Source organism: Nicotiana tomentosiformis, chromosome 8 (genome assembly GCF_000390325.3).
Source record: "Nicotiana tomentosiformis chromosome 8, ASM39032v3, whole genome shotgun sequence".
NCBI classification, from domain to species: Eukaryota; Viridiplantae; Streptophyta; class Magnoliopsida; order Solanales; family Solanaceae; genus Nicotiana; species Nicotiana tomentosiformis.
Genome location: NC_090819.1, coordinates 105,321,963 through 105,341,064, shown reverse-complemented (window position 1 = coordinate 105,341,064; position 19,102 = coordinate 105,321,963). Strand labels below are relative to the sequence as shown.

Below are 19,102 nucleotides of genomic sequence, written 5' to 3'. Positions count from 1 at the left end.
GGGTCGTGCCCTTCTTTAATGTCAATTATGAGGAGCATTGATGATGACATAACGGTGAACATAAATGTCAAATTCTCTGTAACGGGCTGTTACTCTTAATGTTGTGGAATATTCCTCATTGAATGCTACCGGGCGCATAGTATTAAATGCCTTCATGAACGTTATCTTTTCCGGTGACATACGGGATAGCTGCTTCCGATTTTTCATCCTCCCGGCTTAGGTTCTACGTGTCCCCTTCTTGGGTGGTCATGTGCCATAACATATTTTACCTAATACAGATAGCCCACATGCTTTCTGGTGACATAACTTCGTGTTACCGGGAAGTTGGTAGAAACACTCTTTTGGCGGGAATTACTATAATTCCTTTTGAAGGCCATTAATGGTTGATTAGACGCATGTCTCTTCACATTTAATGCCCCGAACACGTGTCTTCCCATAATTTAGCACGCATTTTGCCGGTTATCGAGGTAATCTTAGCCAAGGATTTAGCCGCCAAAACTTTACTTATACATATCAACTTCCCCCTTGTATTCCAACTTCCTTCATCTTATTTCGCGTACTGAGTCTTCATCTTATTCCAACAGAAAAAATCCTTTCTCTTTTTCGATGGCTTACTCCTCAAAATGTATTGGTTCTTCAAAAGGCAAAAACAAAGCCGGCGACTTTGTCGCTCCAACTGTAGACTCCATCTTACCAAAAAGACTTAATGCCGCAAAGGATTTTGAGGAGAAATTCCCTTCTGCTAACCCTCGTACCTGGGCTGTTAGCAGGTACCCTTCTTCCATTCGTCCTTCCAGTATTCCCGCTGTGAAGGGAGATTGTCGTTGCCATGAATTGGATATCATCGCTCCCGATCTATCGGAGTAAGTGACCCTTCCCAAGGAAGGTTTTACATACTTTTACACATATCCCTTTACTCTGGGAGCATTTTGTTTGAGTGGAGAGCTTGATTCCATGATTGAAGAATTTTGCCTCTGTTATCAGGTGTGTTTGGCACAAGTAAGTCCTTCTGTGTGGAGGACGGTTGCCTGCCTTCGACGCTTGTACCAAGAAACTGGAGAAGAGCTAACATTAGCTCACATGCTGAATTTCTACTCTCCCAAGATTTTTCGGGGAAGGGGGGGGGGGGGGGGAGGTATTGTGATGACCCAAAAATATCATCTTTAAATTTAATAATTAATTATGTGTTCTAAAACCTCGAAAGAAAAATACTATTTATCATTCCTCGACTTGCGTGCGCAGTCCGTAAAATTTTCTGGAAAGTTTTTATGTGAAAAATGGATTAAAATATGAATTAGAGCTTTAAAACTCAACTAAGTTGACTTTGGTCAACATTTTGAGCAAACGGACTCGGATCAGTATTTTGACAGTTTCGGTAGGTCCGTATCGTGAATTAGGACTTGGGCGTATACCCAGAAACAAATTCCGAGGTCCGTAGCCCGAGATATGAAATTTTGATGAAAAATTAAAAGTTTAAGTTCAAATAGTGATCGGATGTCGAATTATGTGCAAACGACCCCGGAATTAAATTTTGATGATTCCAACAACTCCGTATAGTGATTTTGGGATTAGGATCATGATCGAAATTTTATTTGGAAGTCCGTAGTGGAATTAGGCTTGAAATGCCGAAAATTAAATTTTTGAAAAGTTTGACCGAGGGGTTGACTTTTTGATATAGGGGTCGAAATCCGATTCTGAAAATTTGAGTACCTCAGTTATGTCATTTATGACTTGTGCAAAATATTCGAGGTAAATCGGACGTGATTTGATAGGTTCTGGAGTCATTTGTAGAAATTAGAAATTTCAAAGTTCATTAGGCTCGAATATATGTGTTATTCGTGTTTTGTGTTGTTGGATGTGATTTAAAGGCTCGACTAAGTTCGTATGAAGTTTTAGGACTTGTTGGTACATTTAGTTGAGGTTCCGGGGACCTCGGGTGAGTTTCGGATGGTTTACGGATCAAATTCGGACTTAGAAGAAAAGGCTGAAGTTTCTGCCCTCTGTTGCTTTCGCACCTGCGGAAATTCTATCGCAGGTGCGAGCTCGCAGAAGCTAGCCTGGCAAGCGCATATGTGCAACTGGACTATGGGGCAATGGTCGCAGGTGCGAGGGAAATTCCGCACCTGCGTGAGCGCAGATGCGGAGGGACGCGCGCAGAAGCGGCCTACGCAGGAGCGCAAACAGGCGCGCAGATGCGGGCAAAGGCGCATATGCGGTTGGCGCAGAAGCGACCAAGTTGCCGCAGATGCAAAAATCCCTGGACATTACAAAAATATAGGGATTCCGAGCTTTTGCCATTTTTGGGTATTTCAAGCTCGGGTTGGGTGATTTTGAGCAAGGGTTTTAAGGGAAAACCTTGAGGTAAGTCCCTTGTGATCATTTCTACTCCATAATATTGAATTATCATCAAATATTTCGAATAGATTACATGTTTTGAGGTGAAATTAGAGGATTTGGGCCTAGGGATTTCAAAATGAGAATTTGAGATTTGGAAGTCAAGTTGATGTCGGATTTTTGTAAAAATGGTATGGTTGGACTCGTAGTTGAATGGGCATTCATATTTCGTAACTTTCGCCTGATTCCGAGACTTGGGCCCCATAGGCCATTTTTGAGTTAATTTCGGATTTTATTGAAAAATTTAGTATTTTCTTATAGAATTGATTCTATAATTTTTGTTGACTGTATCAATTAATTATGACTAGATACAAGTCGATCGGAATCGGAAAATCGAGGAAAAAGCATACTACTTGGTTAAATTGGAGCAAGTCGAGGTAAGTGACTTGTCTAACCTTGTGTGGAGAAAATTTTTCCTAGAATTGATATTAATATGATTATTGAAATGTGTTGAAAGTCGTGTATACGAGGTGACGAGTGTGTACATAGGCTAAATGTGAAAGATTATATTTTTAAATTGTGTAGATCATTGTTGCGTATTTATTAAATTATATTTATCTTGTTATATTCTTCATCATTGATCTGAGATATATACCTTAAATTTGTTTGATCTTTTCCTGCTAATTGTTTTACCTGTTTAGTTGAAACTTGGTTTCTTTTATTCTGTGCATTATTTGAAATTGATTTTCTTTAAATTAAATATTATTAACATGAAGTATTTGACATTTTTAAATTTGGTATTGAAGCAACGTATTAAAGATTTTGAAATATTATTTTGCTAAATTATTTATTTTCGAATATTTTTGTAAGATTTTTGTACTCGTTGTGATGGAGCCGTGAGCTTTTTATTGTGAAAAACTATTATTGATGATTTATGTTGGCATGAGCCGTGAGCTCTTTATTGTGAAATAATATTATTGTTGATTTACTTTGGCAAATTGAAATATTTGGGCACTTGAGGTGCAAATTGTGATATGTTGTGATATTGATAGGCATGCGGTGGTATAAGGTCTGGGTATTGAAACGCATGCGGTGAGATAAGAGTGACTTCATACGCGTGGCTAGTAGGGGGAACTAGTAGAAGTCATGCGGTGTGATAAGGATGGCTAAAACGCGGGATGCTATTTCGGAAAAAATATTTTCTTTAAAATAAATTGTGAAGGCTCCCACGGTGAGATAAGGAAATGAGATATTGTGAATTTATTTATGATTTTGGGACTACGAGGCGGTACCTCGGCAGTGCCCTTGTTGATATTGATTTATGGCCATAGTTGCCTTCGATTAATTGTTGTGATTTTCATAAAGTTGAAAGGAATTCTATTTTGATTCCACGAGATATTATTTGCAATTATTTGGTGTCATTAAATGTGGCATACTATTTGATTCATTTCCATAGTCATTTTATCTTATTTAGTTGTTTAAATATTTTTCTATGTCATTATTTATTCTCCAGTAGGGTCTGACCTGACCTCGTCACTACTCTACCGAGGTTAGGCTTGACACTTACTGGGTACCGCTGTGGTATACTCATACTATGCTTCTGCACATCTTTTTGTGCAGATCCAGGTACATCTTAGCAGTCTAGACGTCAGTGATTTTCCGGCGCATAGAGACTTCGAGGTATATTTGCCAGTGTCCGCAGACTCCGTAGTCTCTTTCTATCATTTTATGTTGCTTCTTTATTTTTATTTAGACCTTGATGCATAGAAACATTGAGAATAAATTTTTAGAAGCTTGTGACTTATTTCTTCCGGGTTTTGGGAGTTGTAATTATTTGAATTGTAGTTTATTTATTTCAGATATTTATGATTATTCCGCATTGATAGACTTACCTAGTCTTAGAGACTAGGTGCCATCACGACCTCCTACGGAGGGAATTTGGGGTCGTAACAGGTATGATAAATCTCTGAAAACAAGGTCACCATGCTTTGTTGACAAGCATGGATGATGATAGTGGCCGCGGGTGGACGGAACGGTTCACTGCGGTTGCCACTAGCAGTATTATTCCAGCAATGGCTTCATCCTTTCCGGCTTCTTGGAACCGCGCTCGTAAGATCTCAAATATTCCTTCTTTCATTAAATATTCTTCTATTGCTGTGTTTTCATTCTTTATATGTTTCAGTAACTCGATGGGTCCCACCGGTGGTGAAAGACTTAGACAGGTGGGTTCAGAAAATTTGGACGTCACAACGCCCGAAACTCATTTGTGGAAAGAGCTGGCCCCGAAATACTGGTGGAAGGCCAAAAATCATGGTAATTTGAACTTAACTCGCTTTCATCTTTCTCTGCTTTGCATATCGATTGAACTATTCTGACTTGTTTATGAAATTAGGTCTACCTGCAGGCTCTGTTATTGTCCTCGAGGAGGACGTTTTGGTTGATCCCACTAATGCAACGAGGCTGCTTTAGGAAGCTCTCACTCGAACAGGTATCTTCGGGCCTGTTTCAGGTGCAGCCACATCTTCACGGAGTCCTCGGCTAGAAGATAACAACCGAAGAAAAGACATTCCTACGTGTCCAGGGAGAAGAATAAGTGGGCGAAGACTGTTGTCCCCGAGCTATCTCCGATGGTAATGACGCCTGGTCCTTCTTTCGGGCCGGTCATAGACATTATAATGATTGATGACGATGAATAAGCTAGTGATGAGGGAGATTTTATTCATAGAAGGTGACGATCCTTATCATCTCAACAAGATGCTCAACCTATTGAGATAGTCAAACCAACCGAGGATGATATCTCGACACTTTGGGGAGAATTTGATTTGGTAGATAATGCCAACTCCCGTTCTCGGGCACCAATTGTTGTGCCCGGTACTGCGAGACAGAGTACCGGGTCCTTACCGTCTTTGGTTGGCGAGTACCCAACATCCAGTTCTGCTTTTGACACAGTTGTTTCTCATTCTTCTACCCCATCAGCTTCATCACCACCTTCTCCAACACTAGCAACTGCTATTCATCCATTCTTCCACCAACAACATCATCTCTAGCGGCCGCACCTGACCATGAAGAAGGCATTCCTCTTCCACAATCCCTAGTTCATGGGAATTATGGGAAAAATTATGATGCTCCTTCTGAAGATCCTCAGAGGAGGAGGAATGTTACTCTTTTGATCTCTACCGGGTGCAATCTTCTTTCTCGGCAGGTGGAGCTTGCTAACTATCTGAAGCCTTTGGCTTCAAAGAAGGATTGGGAAAAAATTCAGACACTCTCGGGAGAGTGTTTGTTGAACAATGCTACGCATAACGCCGCATCGGTACGTTTCTTTCTTCCTCTGTTATTTCTCTTACTTTTGAATGAATGTATTTTAAGTTTTACCTCTTCTTGTTTTGCATGCCAACCTTCATGCTTCTGAAGGCCTTCAAAGGTTGATTCGTGAGAAGGAAGAACTTACTTCTGAATGGGATCAACGTTTGGTGGAACGGGACCAAACCATTCTCCGTCTCTCAAAACTGGAAGCCAGAGCCACCAAGGCCAATGTTTTGGAAGCTCGTTTGCAGCAAAGCGAGCAAGCAGTGATAACCCTCAGCCAAGAAGTTGGCCCGCTGAGGGCTAGATTTGATGAAGCCAAGGCTAAATGGGCTGAAGTCCAGGACGCCATTCTTGCTGTAACCAAGCGCGAGGCTGCTACTGCTGAAAGGGTAACTAACTTGGAAGCAGCCTTGAACTCCAAAGTCGAAGAGCTTTCTGCCGTGGGTGAGAAACATGCCCAGCTAGAAGAGAAGTACAGGAAAACTATCGAGCATAACAGGCTCTTTAGTTCAACTGTTCGTGAGCTTGACGTCAGCCTTAAATCTGTTAGGTCCGCTCGGGAAAATCTTTCTGCTGAGATAACCCAACTCAAAGAAGAACTTCAGCGCCGAGAGGCTTCCCTCGTTGTTAAAATAACTTACGACATGTACAATATGAGGAGAAAAACCTTGGAAGAATCCAAAGCTGGTGTCATTGATATTGATGCCGAAATTGCTATGGCACGCGAGCTTGAGTTGGCCGCTAAGACTGTCCTTCCATCGAGGTCCGATGTATCTGGCCCATCTGGTTCTGGTTCCGATTTTTTGGGAACTGAAGAAGAATCGGAGGGCGACGATGTGGTAGATCAGACTGGGGAAAATATCGAGCCATCGGTGAAATTATCTACCACTCCCGGGGGCGCGGACACTTCTCTATCTCCTGGACCCAGAAGTACTGCGGTTTAGCTTTACTTGTCTTTTTCGTTTTGTATTTCTTTTGGCACGTTCTTGTAAATGAAGACATAATTTTGCTCGAATATTTTTTTGAGTCTTACTTTTGCTTGAATATTGGTGAAAGTTTTTAACCCTTGTAGTCTTTTAAGGATTCTGCATATGTTTTTCTGTTCACATTTTTCTGTATGTGGTCTCGGATGGATTTTCTTTGATGCACTTTGTTTCCGAGAATTATCCCTTTTACGCGAGGGTTTCAATAAGTATTTGCGCAAGTTTTCTTTTTGCGTCCTTTTCATATGTGGCTTCGGGTGTATTTTTTCCCGATAGCATTTTTGATTCCGGGCATAAATTCTTCTCGAACCAACCCTTTAACGTGAGGATTTTTATAAGTATTTGCGTAAGTTTTCTTTTTGCATCCTTTTCATATGCGGCTTCGGGTGTATTTTTTTTGCCTCTGGCAGCCAAGGAGGTAATAATGGTGTCAGAATCGACATCGGGAGTTTGGACCTTATTTACGGATGGAGCTTCAAATGTAAAAGGGCCCAGGCTCGGAATAGTCTTGATCACGCTTTCAGAGGAAACCTTAAGGTAAGCCATCAGAACGATTCCTTTAACTAACAATGAAGCAGAGTACGAAGCTTTGATTGCAGGGCTCGAATTGGCCCGGGGGCTTGACTCCGAAGTCATCGAAATCAAATGTGATTCGCAGTTGGTGGTAATCAGGTCTACGAAATTTTGACACCAAAGAGGAACGTATGAAACAATACGTGGTAAAAGTTCAGGCTTTATTGGCGAGATTCTGGGAGTGGTCAATTACTCATATGCTGAGGGAAGATAACACAAAAGCAGATACATTGGCAAATTTGGGCTCATCGATAGAAATTCGGGGATCAGAATCAGGGACGGTAGTACAACTGATGAACTCAGTCTTGGACACAAATGGTTACTATGAGGTGAATTTGACTAGTTTGGTCTGGTACTGGAGAAATAAAATAATGGATTATCTCAAGCATGGAAAGTTTCCCGAAGACCCCAAAGCATCAAGAGCGTTACTCGACAAAGCTGCACGATATAGCTTCAGGAAAGGCCAATTATACAGAAAATCCTTTCAAGGCCCGTTGGCCCGGTGCTTAGGAGCATCAGAAGCTAACTATGTCATGAGAGAAGTCCAATAAGGGATATGCGGCAACCACTCGGGTACAGATTCTTTGGTGCTGAAATTAGTTCGGGCAGGATATTACTGGCCCCGTATGGAACAAGATGCCAAAGACTTCGTAGGAAATGTGATAAGTGATAATGCTACGCACCACTAGTACATCAACCGGCAGAACCCCTACATTCAGTTCTGTTCCTGTGGCCGTTTATGAAATGGGGGATGGACATCGTCAGACCGCTACCCCGGCTCCTTGAAATGTAAGGTTTCTTTTAATTTTGACTGACTATTTTTCTAAATGGGTGGAAGCAGGTCCTTATCAGAAGGTCGATAACGCAAAGTGGTCGACTTCCTATGGGAAAGTATAATTTGCAGGTTTGGAATACCAAAAGAGATTGCATGTGACAATGAGCCGCAGTTTATCAGCGTAAAAGTTACAAAGTTCCTTGAAGATTTGAAGATAAAGAGTATCACTTATTCACCTTATCATCCGAGCGCAAATGGTCAAGCAGAATCAACAAACAGAGTGATTATTCAAAATCTCAAGAAAAGGTTAGAAGCAGCAAAAGGCAACTGGCCGAAAGAATTACCTGGGGTTCTATGGGCCTACCGAACAACGGCCAAGTCGAGCACAGGAGAAACCTCTTTTTCCCTTATGTACAGTGCATAAGCTTTGATACCGGTGGAAGTAGGGGAACCAACCTTAAGGTATTTCCAGGCGGATGAAGAATCGAACAACGAAGCAATGCTACTTAACTTGGATCTGCTCGAGGAGCGCAGGGACTTGGCGCATGTAAGAATGGGAGCTCAGAGGTAGATAATGGAGAGATATTATAATCGAAGAGCCAACCTCAATTATTTCAAAGTAGGAGACTTGGTCTTGAGGAAGGTAACTCAAAACACCCAGGAACTCAATGCAGGCAAGTTAGGTCCAATGTGGGAAGGCCCTTACCACATTTCAACTATCATTGGGAAAGGTTCATACGAGTTAGAGAACCAGAATAGAGACAAGTTTCCCATCAACTGGAACATGGCAAACCTCAAAATATATTATTGTTGATGAACGACACTCAAATAGAAAGTATGTGCTACACTCTTTTTTCCTTCGTTTAGTTTTTGTCCCACTTGGGTTTTTCTGGCAAGGTTTTTAACAAGGCAGCTACGGAAAGCATACTACAAACACAACCACAATAAGACCTTTGATAGCAAGGAAAACGAACAAACTTCCACTCGAGGACAATTAGGTAATTTTTAGTTCGATAGCAAATTCCCACCGGGAAGTTAAGTTTGCTACCAAACAGAGGTTACCCAACCGTTTATGGGCACAAACCGCCAGAGGACTGTTAGGTATTCTTTCGCTCGATAGCATGGGTTCCTAAGGGGAAACAAGATATGTTAGAGAGTGAAGTTTTACCTAGCAATTCATTGGTGGGACCTTCGAAGATATAAGACTTCCAATGTTCCAATTCGCATTCTTCGCATTCAAACAATGGGGGAATTATATGAGGATACGACAACAATGACTGCCACGTCAACTGAGAACAAAAATTCGGAAATAAAATACATCATCTGGACCAAGGACTGCGCAGCTAGCCCCGTAGAAACAAGTTATACAAGATAGCCACAAGTAATGGCAATTTCTTTTCTGCATAGCAAAATGCTTATGTAATTTCTAAAAATAGAAGGAATAAAATGAAATCCTTTTGCTTTTATATTGTTTTTGTCTGAACGATGAGCTGATTTTGTCATTTAAAAGTTAAACAAGTACTTCAAATGTTAGTGTCATAATAAACATGAGACATCCTCTTCAAGAGCACCGTAAACATAAGAGGCCCTCTTTTATAAACACCCTCATGTTATAGGGCTAGATCCGGATGAATTTATGCCCGGAATCAAAAGTACTATCCCAGGCTGAAATCGGCCACAAAGTCAGCCAAGACTTGTGACTTAATTGCAGTCCTCGATTTATACTCTATATCGAACTCGCTCATCTTGACGACCCATTTGGCCAATTTACCCAAGAGCTCGGGTTTATGGAGGATATTCCTCAAAGGAAAATAGTCAGGATATTCCTCAAAGGAAAATAGTCACCTCAACTATCAGGTGGCATTGGAAGTAGGGCCTCAACTTCCGAGCGGCGACTACGAGAGCTAAGGCCAGCTTTTCCAGATGTGGGTAGCGAGTTTCTGCTCCCGTTAAAATTTTGCTAACATAATAAGTGGGAAATTGTGTATCTTCATCCTCTCGGACTAAAACTGCACTTACCGCAACTTCTGAAATCGTGAGGTAGACTAGCAATTGGTTTTGAGAGAAACAGAGGGATTGAAAAATATTTCTTCAACTCCTTCAAGGCTTATTGACACTCCGGTGTCCATTCGAATTTGTTTTTCTTTTTGAGAAGTGCGAAGTAACAATGACATTTTTTCGATGATCGGGAAATGAACTTGCTCAAAGCTGCCATTCTCCTTGTGAGCCTCTTGACTTCCTTTATGTTAGACAATTGAACCAGGATCTCCTCTATGGCCTTGATTTTGTTGGGATTTACCTCAATTCCCCTTTGTGAGACTAGGCATCTCAGGAACTTACCCAAAATGACCCCGAAAACACACTTCTAGGGGTTAAGCTTTATATTATGCTCCCTCAGGATGTCTAATGTTTCTTGCAAATGCTTCAGGTGGTCACCTGCATTCAAAGACTTAACAAGCATATCGTCCATATATACTTCCATAGTCTTTCCAATTTATTTTTCAAACATCTTATTCACGAGCCGTTGATAAGTGGCTCCGACGTTTTTTAACCTGAAGGGCATCACATTGTAAGAATATGTACCAAAATTCGTTATAAACAAAGTCTTTTCCTGGTCTTCTGGGTTCATCTTGATTTGATTATACCCAGAATAAGAATCGAGAAAACTCATTAACTCGTGCCCGGTAGTGGCATCAATCATTTGATCAATATTTGGTAATGGGAATGAGTCTTTCGGGCATGCCTTATTAAGATCCTTATAATCTACGTACATGAAAAATTTATTATTTTTCTTAGGAACTACTACTATATTGGCTAGTGTGTCAGAATATCTTACCTCTCGGATTGAACCAATCTTAAGTAAATGGGTTACCTTTTTTTAGACGAATTTATTCCTTGCTTCAGCAATAGGGAGCTTCTTTTGCCTTACCGGACGTATGTTGGGATCCAAGCTTAACTTTTGCACGTCTATCTCCATCGGGATTCCTGTCATATCCTCGTGCGACCATGAAAAACAATCAGCGTTAATTTAAGAAATTCAATAAAAACAGACCTGAGCTACGGGTGCAGTCCTGTTCCCAAATGAAATTTCCTTTCTAGGAATTCTTCGAACAATGCAACTTGCTCTAGTTCTTCTGCCGTGGACTTCGTCGTGTCTGTCTCTTCTGGTACTTGAAAATACCTTGGTACTTGGTATTGTTCTGACTCTTTTGTCCCCAGGCTAACTTCCTCTGGTTCGGGGGCAGATGCCGGTTACAGTAATTGCTATGCCGCACGTTCCTTTCCTTTGCTATTGGAGACAAAAATTTCATTCATCTCTCTTACTACTGGTTGATCACCCCTTATCTGTTTGATTTCCTCGGGTGTCGGAAACTTTAACAATTGGTGATATGTTGAAGGAACAACTTTTATCTCGTGCAGCCTTGGTCTTCCCAAGATGATATTATACCCCATGTCTCCATCTACCACTTCGAAGAGAGTTGTCTTCATTACTCCTTCAGTGTTCGTGAGTAACAAAAGTTCTCCCCGGGTTGTCACGCTTGCAAGGTTAAACCCAGCGAGGAGTTTGGTTGCCGGGATAATGCTTCCGGTGAGTTTAGCTTGCTCTAGTACTCTCCATTGTATGATATTAGCCGAACTTCCTGGATCCACTAAAACACGTTTAATTTTAAAATCTAGCATATTTAAAGAAATTACCGGTGCGTCATTGTGCAGTAGCAATAATCCGTCTGCATCTTCATCCATAAATGTGATATTGTCTTCCCGGAGCCACTTACTATGAGTTATCGATACTTTTTTCTTCTTCACTGCCAAAAAGGTGATGCAATTAATCTCATTCCCTCCGAAGATCATGTTGATCGTTTGGCGTAGGGGTTCTTCTCCGGCTTTTGAGCTTTTCGCGTAGCCCCTGTTCCGATCATAATTGTTTTTAGCTCGGTCACTTAAGAATTCTTTGAGGTGACCATTCTTTAACAGTGTTGCCACTTCTTCCCGGAGGTGTCGGCAGTCCCCATTCTAGTGGCTGTTAGTGCCATGGTATTCATACCATAGATTGGGATCCCTCTGGATGGGATCAGATCTTATAGGTCTCGGGAATCATGCCTCTTTAATATTTCTCATGGCTGATACCAACTCCACCACACTGACGTTGAAGTTATACTTTGATAACTTTGGGTAAGAAGAATCTCGCGACCCCGAGATTTCTTTATCCTGCAACGATCTGTTATTCCAGCCACGATCGGTCCTTCTATCAATGGTGAACTTGTTTGTTGTCCGGAAGATCCTGCCACAACCTTCTATCCGCTCGTAGGGCAAAAACTGCTCCCTTGAAGTCCGTATATCCTTGTCAATATCATCTTTCATTTTTTCTCTATTCTTCTCCCATCCTTTGGTCGACGATAGAAAGCCAACCTGATCATCTACGATCCTTATTTTGACTCGTACCGATTGTGGACATCCGCTCAAGTCGTCTCTTGAAACTCAAGCAGACTTTCCTTCAACTTCCCGGAAGCATCCGAACTTCTCGGATTTAAACCTTTGGTGAACGCTTCAGCTGCCCATTTATCCGAGACTATCGGTAGTAACATCTTTTACTTCTGGAATCGGGTAACGAACTCTCGTAATAACTCGAATTTTCCCTGCAAGATCCTGAATATGTCGGCCTTTCAGGCTTGTACCTTTCTGGCACCGGCATGAGCCTTGATGAAAGAATCCGCGTGCATATCAAAGGAATCTATGGAATGCTCGGGCAATAATGAATACCACGTTAAAGCTCCACTCGTGAGAGTCTCATAAAATTTCTTTAGCAACGCAGATTCAATTTCTTGAAGAGCCAAATCATTTCCTTTAACCGTTTTTGTGTAGGTGGTAATGTGCTCCTGTGGATCTGAAGTTTCGTCATACTTCGACACTTCGGGCATTTTGAATCGCTTCGGAATTACTTCCGGAACTACGCTCAGTTTATATGGTAATTGAATATACTTCTTCAAATTTGGGCCTTTTAATACTGGTGGTGCGCTCGGGATTTGATCCATACGGGCATTTACTTCCTTCATGAACCGCAAAAGTTCATCCTCGAACGGATCGTTCTTGTTGTTGAAGTCGGATCTACTCCCCAAAGCCCTGTCGGAGCCAATTCGCCCTTAGGAATGTTATTATCAACTCTATGAGGCACCCGATAGTGGATCTCACCTGTTTGCATTATTTGAGGCACCCGATAGTGCCTGCTTAAGTTCCGTCATAACCTAATCCTGCCGCGTGAGATTGCCTAAAGTGATTGCATGTTGCTCTTGCAGGACCCTTACTGCATCCGCTATATGCTCCTCATCAGCATCATCAGGAGTTGCCTCCCGAACCTATCGAGGCACTACAAAATAAAATAATTCTTCACTAATCTCATTTAGCGATGGATTAGCAATGGATTATCTAGAAGTTCTGCTAGCTACGAGCGTTTTAGCGACAGATTAGCGATGACGTTCGTAACTTATTATATTTTGTTTTTGTAATGAGGGTACCGCCTGTCATGTACCGGTGTAGCCTCGTTCCCCTCATTGCGAGTGTCACTAATTGAATCCTCGAAATGAGGTTGTTCCCCATGAATTTCAGGGTTGCGTGTGCCTTAACAGCGTTATCTGCCATTTGTTTTTTGATTTTTTGCTAAGACAAAGTAATCAAAACATGTTAGTAAAAAAGGCAAGGATCAATTTAATTACACGGCTGTCTAGGTCCCACGGTGGGCGCCAAACTCTTTATTCATAAAACGGTACAGTTGAATTTATACGTGATTTCTAGACAAGCGAACTAATTTGATCCTGAAATAATATAATAATCGAAGATATATGCAGTACTTAGTCTTGGAATATAGATGAAATAGCAAAGATAATGGTTCTGTTAACACAATTTCTGAACACATCAATGTTGGGATAAAAAAGTAAGAGAGCAAAATTGTATAAAGCTTTGTATAGACTATAATATGTGTTCTTGCCAGAAATTTCATGTCCCTTACAATGATCATTGAGCTTATTATTTATAGCTACGAAAAAGGTACTAGGGTCATGCGCTTCTTTAATGTCATTTATGAGGAGCATTGATGAAGACCTAATGGTGAACATAAATGTCAAATTCTCTGTAACGGGCCGTTGCTCTTAATGTTGTGAAATATTCCTCATTGAATACTACCGGGCGCAGAGTATTTAATGCCTTCATGAATGTTATCTTTTCTAGTGACACACGGGATAGTTGCGTCCGATTTTTCGTCCTCCTGACTTAGGTTCCACGTGCCCCTTCTTGGATGACCACGTGCCATAACATATTTTACCTAATACACTAAGTACTCTCCCAAACACTCAAACTTCCATATCACCTTGTTGGTTGCTTTGTCTATAGGCAATATTCCCCACCACTTCCCATTATTCATTTACAAAATGTTCAACTAAAATCCGACAAGAAAAATCAAGATTAACGTAAGAAAGAAAAATCAAATTGTATCCTTAAGAAACCAATCAAGAAAACAAACAGAATCTTTTTAGTACTGATTTTTCTTTTCTTTTAAACATCATTGTTTTGAGATTATTCAAATGATGAAACAGTTGGTTACATCACATATAAGTTATTTAGATGTCATCTGTCGATAGCCGACACGTGGCACATGTAAACAAAAATTAATTAATACAATTCTATTAATAATCGACCCCCTTAATGATTGTAATTAGAGAAGATCATGTTCAAACGCAAGTCAAATGATAAAATTTGTAATTATGGTGTATATTGATCGAGTTTTTCTCCCTTAAGGAAAATGTTTTAACCATTGATTAGCTATAAGAATAGTTTTTCCTTTTCAAAGCTAAACAACTAAGCCACCAGTGTTTGTCACATTTGTCAAAGATAATCACTTTAACAAGGACTTTAAGGGGACATGACCAAGCCATCACCTCATTTATTCAAACATTTGACATGGTAGACAAATTGTGTTTTACTTTAATGCTTCAATTAGTAAACATGTCATTTTCAAAAATATGAAAAAGGGGGGAAGATAGAAGGATCTATCTACTTTAATTTTAATTTTCAATTTAACATTAATTACAAATTAAAGGGGAAAAACTTTTACTTTTTCTCGGTAAACAGGCTGCTTGTTGGCGGCATATATAGGTACAGTAGTTTTATTAAAGAAGGGAATGTAAAGTAGGACATTGGAAAGAAAAAGTTTTCACCTAAGGAACTTCCTCATTCTCTTAATGTTGGATCTTTTGAAGTAAAAAAGAAGCTATAGGAGAAAAGCACTTTATCATAATGTCCATATATAATCTATGGCCACAAGAATATAGTAAAAAGTATTTTTCCTAGCTATTTGGCTATTCTAAAATGAGACATCAATTTTTACTGCGCATTAGTTCACATTGTTAGACGTGGAAAACTAGGAAATTGAAATCCCCTTCTCATTATTCTTTAAAAAATAGTTGGTAGTACATATTCAAAGAGCACAAAGAAGTAAAAATATGTGCATCTTCGCATAAGACATGCCAAAAACCCTCTTTATTTCGCTCTTCGAACATCATACATGCAAAATTTATTATGTCAAGTAATGCTCAAAATGCATGTCGAAATAGCTATTTAGGATTCATATATTTGATCCATGAATAATAGCTAGTTGATGGATTGGTTGACTGATCATGCTAATACTCGAAATGTTGTTAACTTGTCTTTAATTTGTTCCAAAAGATCACTTGGTCAAAATAATATAGCTTGTTAATTTAAGAAGTTCTATAATCTACAATTACTCTCTACTAGAGTTTAACGAACTAATAACAATAATCAAGTCGAATAATCATATACTAATTTTCTCATTAATTGACTACTATAAAAATTTGAGCTTATGGCGAGTGGAATGAGCTTCTTAAGTGCAAAAACCAGTGGCAGAGCCACTCTTGTGTAGGAGGTGAATCAACACCTCTTTATCAAAAAATTATACAATTATATAGATAGATAATTTTTTTATTACTGAATATATATTACTTATGTTGAATATGGAATGTTTGGTATAGTATATTAATTACCCTTTTTTTTAATACTATATGCTGAATTCGCTTAATATTTTTATATTTTAAATTCCTTTAATAAAATTTTTTAGCTATGAACTATGAAAGACTAATGTAATACACGCAAGTACAACTCATATTATATATATATATACACCTTCCTAGTACCTAACACACACAAACGTAAAGTTTTAAAGTGGAAGTGTGTGAGAGAGATATTAAAGAGGAGATGTACCAATATGTATGGTAAGTATGGGGACAAGAGAGAGACAAGGCGGGCTATAAACTTCTATGTCAGTGCTACTCTTTTGCCCGACCCAACTTCAATGGATTCTCCTTTTTCTTTCCTTTCTCAACCGACATTGGTTACCCTTGTTATTTTCGTTCTCTTTAAGTTTACTATATATATAAACATGTACAACTTCAAAGTAAAGCTAGCCAAGTAATGGAATATAACAAAGCTCTCTACATGATTTCTCTCTTTTAAGCTTATTTTATAATCTCTATAATATTTTTATGATATGGAGCTTGAGCTTGGTCTTGCTCCTCCTTATAACAATTTTCCTACCAATATCAAAGGATTCGACCAAAATGACATTGCTAGATTTGAACCAAAAGAGATGAACATGATGAGGAGGAGGGATAGTTTTGGTGATAACTTCTCAAAGATGAAGCAGAAACGTAGTTTTGCAGAGGCCTTTGAAAATGGCAGTGAAGGAGTTGAACGTAAAACTTTGTCTTTGCTCATATGGAATGGCCAACCAAATGAAGAAGAAGAAGATAATGATGATGGTCGCCATGGAAGAAAGAAGATACCGTTTAAGGCTTGCGACGAGTAAGCAGATAATTTACATTTTTATAACCAACCTGTTAATCTGAGATAACACACATGAACGGTATAAATTTTATACTAATATACTACTTATTTTTTACGATAATATAAATTAGGTCATTTTTATTCCTTTGTTATATGGATATTGCTGGACCATTTTTTCGTGTGATTGCTTTTCCTTCTTGTTGATGATTTTGTGAAGAGAAAACGCCCAATTTAACGGTTACACTATTTGAAATTGCTCGATTTTAATTTGCATTACACTTTTTATAAATTCATAACTTAACAATTATAATTAGTAAATCTTTTCGTAATTGCCCTTGTCAGTAACAGACCGCTTTAGTGTGAAATGGATACGCTCCATGTGTTCTTCAAGGAAAAATATCCAAATTTACCGCTCAACTTTGACTAGGTTACTCTTATCTTCAAGTTAGAGCTTCGTTAGGATCATACACAAAAAGCGAGTTTTTTTTCTTAATGGATAGCATAGGACAATTTTGATCCTTTTCCATTTTGCCAAGATACTTGTGAGTAAATTTTTTTCGGGTTTCTCATTTGGTGTTCGGTACCCACATTGGGGCCTGACTAAATCCGGATTCGCGCCGGAAAGTCCCACATTGGAGGATAAAACACTCCCTAACAAAGGCAACTTCATAACCAGGGACTCGAACTCGAGACCTCTGATAAGGATGAAAGAGTACTTACTACTCCACCATAACAACTGTTGGTAAGTAATTTTACTAATGGTGTTTTATCTCTATTTTTTTTTTTTTTTTGGAATATAAATTGTAATACAGGGATTCTGAGGAAGAAAATCAAGTAGTTGGGTGGCCACCAATTAACACATGGAGACAAAAGCAATTTCATGGGAATTATAATCAAGGTTGGTGGATTACAAATGAAAGAAAATCCATGTACGTGAAGGTGAAGATGGAAGGAGTGGCCATTGGAAGGAAGGTTAATCTAAGGCTCTATGATTCATATCAAGTTCTTGCCCACGATTTAGTTCAAATGTTTGCAAAATGTAAGTTCACTCCCATAATTAATTACATGATTTTTAATAATTCTTTTTAACTAATGAAAATTGAAGTGATAATAAGTTTCATATTGTTATTATTATTCTTTACAGACCTAAATCTTGATGACAATCATAGTACACGCTTTATGATCTTGTACCAAGATAAGGATGGAGACTGGATGCTTGCTGGAGATGTACCTTGGCAGTATGAACTTGCACTCTATGCTATGTTATCAATACATTGACGCTATTGCTAATATTTATTAATTTTGGCACTACCAATGGTTTTTGCAGAACATTCCGGGAGAGTGTTCAAAGAATAGAAATACTAAGGAATGAGAAATGAGGGAAGATGCTCAAGAATATCATATGACTACTTATCTCAGATTTAATTTGTGGTATCTATATATATATATATATATATATATATATATATAGTAGCAAGAATCTCCAAAATTTAGCCTTGATCAATTAGCTTATAATTGTTTTACGGGAAAAATAAAAAAAGAAAATATTTGTTACATTTTACAGTTATATTGTAATTTGTTACTTAATTTTTACTCATATTGGACTTCAAGAATGCATTAGAATTTTCAGAGTTTTCTTTTCATTTTCTCCTGTATTAACCTCTTATAAACCTCTACAATACATCAAAGATATATGTTGTAACCTCAATTTCGAATTTTCTCTTCCATGTCAATTTATATTCTCCCTCGAATTTGTGCAATAACTAGAGCAAATATGTCACGATCCCAAATTCCCTCTGTAGGATGTTGTGACGGCATCTAGTCTCTAACACTAGGTAAGTCTAACAATATGCGAAAACATTAAATATGAGATTAAAATTTGAACATCCCAATATTTTAATAAAACTCAATATGTACAATCTCAAAACCTGGTGAGATATAAGTCACAAACTCTAGATACAGTACCGAACAATCCTATACATTACTGTCTATCAAAATATAAAGAAATAAGAAGAGAATGGGATAAAAGGGGACTCTGAGCCCTGCGGGTGCGGGCATGTGTACCTTGAAATCTTCAAAATAGCAACACAACGCACTAATATTGAGGCCGATAGGATACACCTGGATCGGCACAAAATATGTGCAAAAGCGTAGTATGAGTACACCACAGCGATACCCAGTAAGTGCCGAGCCTAACCTCGGTAGAGTAGTGACGAGGTCGGGTCAAGACCCTACTGGGGATAATAAGAAACAAGACAGATAATATGATATAATGAAA

General features: G+C 39.0%; 2 protein-coding genes across 2 annotated transcripts; one reads left to right on the top strand and one right to left on the bottom strand.

Annotated features, from left to right (window-relative positions):
• Positions 1 to 11,238: 11,238 nt before the first annotated feature.
• Positions 11,239 to 11,718, bottom strand: LOC138897950 (uncharacterized). Its single transcript, XM_070183977.1, has one exon. The coding sequence runs from the start codon at positions 11,716 to 11,718 to the stop codon at positions 11,239 to 11,241; it is 480 nt and encodes a 159-aa protein (XP_070040078.1).
• Positions 11,719 to 16,277: 4,559 nt separating this feature from the next.
• On the top strand, positions 16,278 to 18,575 carry LOC104114887 (auxin-induced protein 22C-like). The gene is made up of 4 exons (XM_070182598.1): positions 16,278 to 16,842; positions 17,637 to 17,863; positions 17,969 to 18,062; positions 18,152 to 18,575. Exons 1-4 carry the CDS (start codon positions 16,529 to 16,531, stop codon positions 18,201 to 18,203), a joined length of 687 nt encoding a protein of 228 aa, XP_070038699.1. The 5' UTR covers positions 16,278 to 16,528; the 3' UTR covers positions 18,204 to 18,575.
• Positions 18,576 to 19,102: the final 527 nt, after the last annotated feature.